At 41.1% G+C, this 4,647-nt stretch overlaps 1 protein-coding gene across 4 annotated transcripts in view; it reads left to right on the top strand.

Annotated features, from left to right (window-relative positions):
- Window positions 1-594: 594 nt before the first annotated feature.
- Window positions 595-4,647, top strand: part of LOC131893130 (double-stranded RNA-specific editase 1-like) — a 46,237-nt gene continuing 42,184 nt past the window's right edge. The window contains exon 1 of one of the 4 annotated variants that reach the window (XM_059243080.1): window positions 595-875. In XM_059243080.1, coding sequence (XP_059099063.1) covers window positions 685-875 — 191 coding nt within the window. In that variant the 5' untranslated portion in view covers window positions 595-684. The remainder of the gene's footprint in view (window positions 876-4,647) is intronic. The other 3 variants (XM_059243078.1, XM_059243076.1, XM_059243079.1) reach the window with 3 other exon arrangements.

Genomic DNA, 4,647 nt, shown 5'->3' on the forward strand with positions numbered 1-4,647 from the left:
TAATTGCCTAGACAAGCATATAAAATGGAAAAAATGTCAAAATCCAATGCATGCACAGTGCGGTTTGCCTGGGCATGTTGTCTTTAATTTTACTCTATGGAATAACGTCAGTTGTCCATGAACGCGTTTACTTGACTAGCCCTATTGTTTTGATTGAAATCTGACTCTCTTTTTTACTTTATGGGAGTAGCCCTGGTCTACACCGCTATAGGATTGCCAATTGGGCAAAACATGTGCCATTTTCTAGATTTTCTGAGGGAGGGGAGGGTGGGTGGCTGAGACGGCTTTTAGAAAAATAATGGTTTTTTTTTCCAGTTCCCACTGCACTGACATTGATCCATATCAAGACTATTATTTTTGACAAATAAGATTATATATACCGGCTAACCCTGAGACCGTTAATGGGTACAGCCAAGACAAACAGAAAGTAACAAAGAAAGAATTGTTAAGGCACCAAAGAAGACAGTTTCGTAGATCTTGTACAAAGATTTGAAATCGAAAGACAAACACTAGGTTCTTAGTCAAACTCCTTTCAATGTGTGGCACAAGATGGCGTTATATATGATTGAAACAAGGTTGCTCCCGATCTGGCAGCTCTGCTTCTTCTTCAATAAACATAAACAAAGATTGTCTCCTCATTCGTTCCTTTGTGAAACCATACATCGAAATTTCTTTCTAGACTCGATGATGATTATGCTTCAAGCGAAGCGTATGCGTATGGCCGAATCATTTACGGCCAAAAATCCTGTGGTTGCCCTTAATGATATCATACCTGGTCTGAAATACGAGCTCGTCCAACAAATGGGACCGGTTCATGAACCCAATTTTTGCATGAAAGTCACAGTCAACGGAGAAGTATTTCATGGATATGGCGGGTAAGTCCCTTCAGATTACGTCTTGAAATGTAGCCATCTCTTTATTCAAATGACCACAACCAGTGACCAGACGAATCGAGACTGTACGTCGAGTACCCTCGAGTTTTTAAGGGCGAGGTCCCTCCAAATTATGGTTCTCATGGTGAAATCCGACACATTTGCCTCGTTGGCCAGTTTTCGAATGCAGCGGGTCGGATTGCGGGCGATTTTTCTCTTGTGATTGAGATCAGTCTTGGAGACCTAACAGTTTTCTTTTTTTCCACCATTTTGACCCTGAATATACCCGCCAGTCTCTCGGTGTAACTTTTTGTCACCGTAGATGGTTGATCGGTTGATACCAAAGTTTCTGGAGATGGTTGTGAAAGTATCACCAGCTTCAAGTCGCGCAATGACTTTCTGCCGCAACTTCTCCATTTCGATGTGGAATGGTCAATTGCCGATTGTTTTCCTCAAATTCAGCTATAAACAGCTGAAAGACATCTCCTGAATGCAGGATTACCAAAAAAAACTTGTAAAAAGTCATGGCATACACCTTTATTTGTAGTTTAAAAAAGTGTACAAGCAATATCATCGCACCCGGTATTGTTAGAAATCAATGGATTCGTCTCACCACTAACCAAAGCACACCGAATTCAAGAGGAACTGCAATCTTTTTGTATTCAAAAAGTTGCTTTTTCACATAGAACAAGTCTTCATAAAGCGGAGTCAGGTTGTTAAGCGGGAACGTGGCTCGACGATTTGAGCTTAGAGAAAAAGACTGACACAACTATTGAATTATGTACGTTGATACAGTCAGGTAATACATAAATAAATTCATAACAGTCGATTTTTAAACCCTAGGAAAATAAGCACTAATCCACGAGTTCATAAATAATTTTCTATCTTGTCTAGGTGTGGACAAGCGACCTTGAAGAGCTTTGAGCGTAGTAAAGTAAAACATTAGGCATGGCCCAAAAATGACCCAAAATTATCCTTCCCGGAACATGTAATTTCACGTCTGGCAGCGTTGTGGACTATAATAACAATGAGTCTAAATTGAATCAACAAACAATGGTAGATTTCTGAGTGAGCGAGAGAAAAAGTAGCTAGTGAAGTGTCTACAAGTTTTGAAAACAAACAACTGTTGGCATCATTCGTTTCCTGAAACATTCAAGCACCTATTGATATAAGTGACTCTACCCCGTGCCAGTCCCGAGAGAGACACTACAATACAAACAGATTCCGAATGTAGATTTCGTTGATTTTGAAAGTGTGATTTAGAGTGGGTAAGTGCTGGATGGTCGTGTTAGACCAGTTGGGAAACAAGGGCTGGACCATCAAGAACAAATAGTTGTTAAGTTTTAAGATTTGGGCATGGCTTTGCTAAATAAAATTTTCAAAACCATCAATTCAAATTTTGACTTATTTTTTAATGAACAGCCACGGAACTCGTCATCTACAATGAAATTGTGCCCCATGATGTCCTGATTTCAAAAAGTACCCTCATTTGTCAGGGAATTTTTTTTGGCAAGATATGGCTTGGGCTTCCCGTGTGTATTGAAGGTAAAAAAGGGTAAAATGTCATTATTTCATTTACCCATTCAAATTCTTTCGATTTAAAATAGAGTGAAACCCGCTTATTTCGCCTCCTCTTATAACGTCATTTCGCTTATATCGTCTGCTCTTATAACGCCATTTCGCTTATATCGTCTCCTCTTATATCGCCATTTCGCTTATATCGTCGTTTCCTCAAAGTCTCGATTGATTCTGACAGTTTTTATATGAATTGACTCCGCTTATAGTGTCGCCTCACTCCGGATATCGTCATTTTGAGGTAAACATTTATGCACTTTTTTTTGGTGTGAAAAGTTTTCATTTCTGACTACACACCACAGCTGAATTAGCTTGTTACTTGAATTATTGAAAAAGATTAACTGGTCTGGTCAACTTGATCTTGAAAACAAAAACAGAACACGGATGAAAACTGATGACCCTGCCTGCTCATTTGGCTGCCAATCAAGCCAAATTCCAAAGTGTTCGGAGTTTCAATATGCCTCCAAAGCAAAACAATCTTTCAGTCAAAGTAAGGAAGCTAAACACACGTATTTTAAAACTCTTTATTGCGAGATATTTCTCATTGGATCATAGGTCTTTTTACAATGTTTACAGTATATACATCTATTGTTGAAATTTAGTTTTAGAGGTCGTGAAGTACAAGCTAATGGAGGACTAAGATTTCTACGTCGTAGCACATGGAGATACTTTATTCGACTCTTCTTCAGACAGCGTGGTCTTCTTTGTAACAGAAACTGGCGGCTACGGAAACATAAGAAACTGTTGTCACCTAACCTAGATTTACGTAGTGGAACCAGTGGACATACATATATTAACACTTCCCCTCACTGGTTACACCAAAACTCACACACAGCGCAATAGTTATTTACTCACAACACTGGACAATTGGCGAAACTTGATGAACTTGGGTCGAGGCAATCCTTTGGTTAGCATATCAGCAATCATGTCCGAAGTAGCACAATATTTGAGAACGATGTTCCCTAATGCCACTTGCTCTTTAGTAAAGTGGTATCGAATAGCGATGTGCTTTGCTCTACCATGAAACTGGGGGTTCTTGGCAAGTCCAATTGATGGCAAGTTGTCCTCAAACAGGACCGTTGGTCCATCAATTCTTTGTCCCAAACTTCGCATTAATTCACGAAGACAAATGACCTCCTGTGAAGCACTCGACAGGGCCATATACTCTGCTTCGGTTGTAGAAAGGGCAACCGACTGTTGTTTCTGGCTGCGCCAAGAAATAGGCCCTCCAGCTAACTTAAACATGTAACCTGAAGTCGAGCGACGATCCTCGATATCACCAGCCCAATCCGAATCAGAGTAACCAATTAGAGCAGGAGCGGAGTCTCGACTGAACTCTATTCCCAACCCAGTGGTCCCTCTCAGGTAGCGAAGTACTCGCTTCAAAGCAGCCCAATGTATTCTCGTGGGACTGGCGTTGAATTTGGCAAGGGAACCAACAGCAAAAGCAATATCAGGCCTCGTCATAACTGACAGATACAGAAGCCCTCCAATAATGGAACGGTATTCGGTAGGATTCTCGATCACTTCCCCTTCTTGACATTTGAGAAATCTCACTCCAGCTTCCATTGGCGTATCCACGGGCTTTGAATTTTGCATACCCGATTTTTGCAACAAGTCCAAAATATACTGGGTCTGACCCATCCAGATCACTCCCCGCACCAAGTCTTGGTTCACGGCAACCCCCAAGAAATATTTCAGTCGCCCCAGATCTTTCACCTGGAAGTGTTCCGCCAAATTCTGCTTCACACCATGAATTTCTCCCTCGTCGGGACCAGCTAGAACGATGTCATCCACATGAACAGCCAAGAACATATTATCACTCTTCTTCATGCGGTATAAGCATGGATCCTCGGTGATCTGATCGAAACCAATGCTCTTTAAAATTCCGTCCAGCATGACATTCCAGCAACGAGGTGACTGTTTTAAACCATAGAGACTCTTTTTAAGTTTCAACACCATGTCTTTTCCTTTCGTCGAGGTATCGATTCCAATGGGCTGACGCACATACACTTCCTCTTGAAGCTCACCGTTCAAGAACGCACTAGAAATGTCCATTTGATGCAAAACAAAGTTCTACAATGCCGAAATAGCTAGAAGGGTTCGAATTGATTCAAAACGAGCCACTGGGCAAAAGGTCTCTTCATAGTCCAATCCAAGTTGTTGGGAATATCCCTGAGCAACCAACCTCGCCTTATAT

Source organism: Tigriopus californicus, chromosome 2 (assembly GCF_007210705.1).
Source record: "Tigriopus californicus strain San Diego chromosome 2, Tcal_SD_v2.1, whole genome shotgun sequence".
Taxonomy (NCBI): Eukaryota; Metazoa; Arthropoda; class Copepoda; order Harpacticoida; family Harpacticidae; genus Tigriopus; species Tigriopus californicus.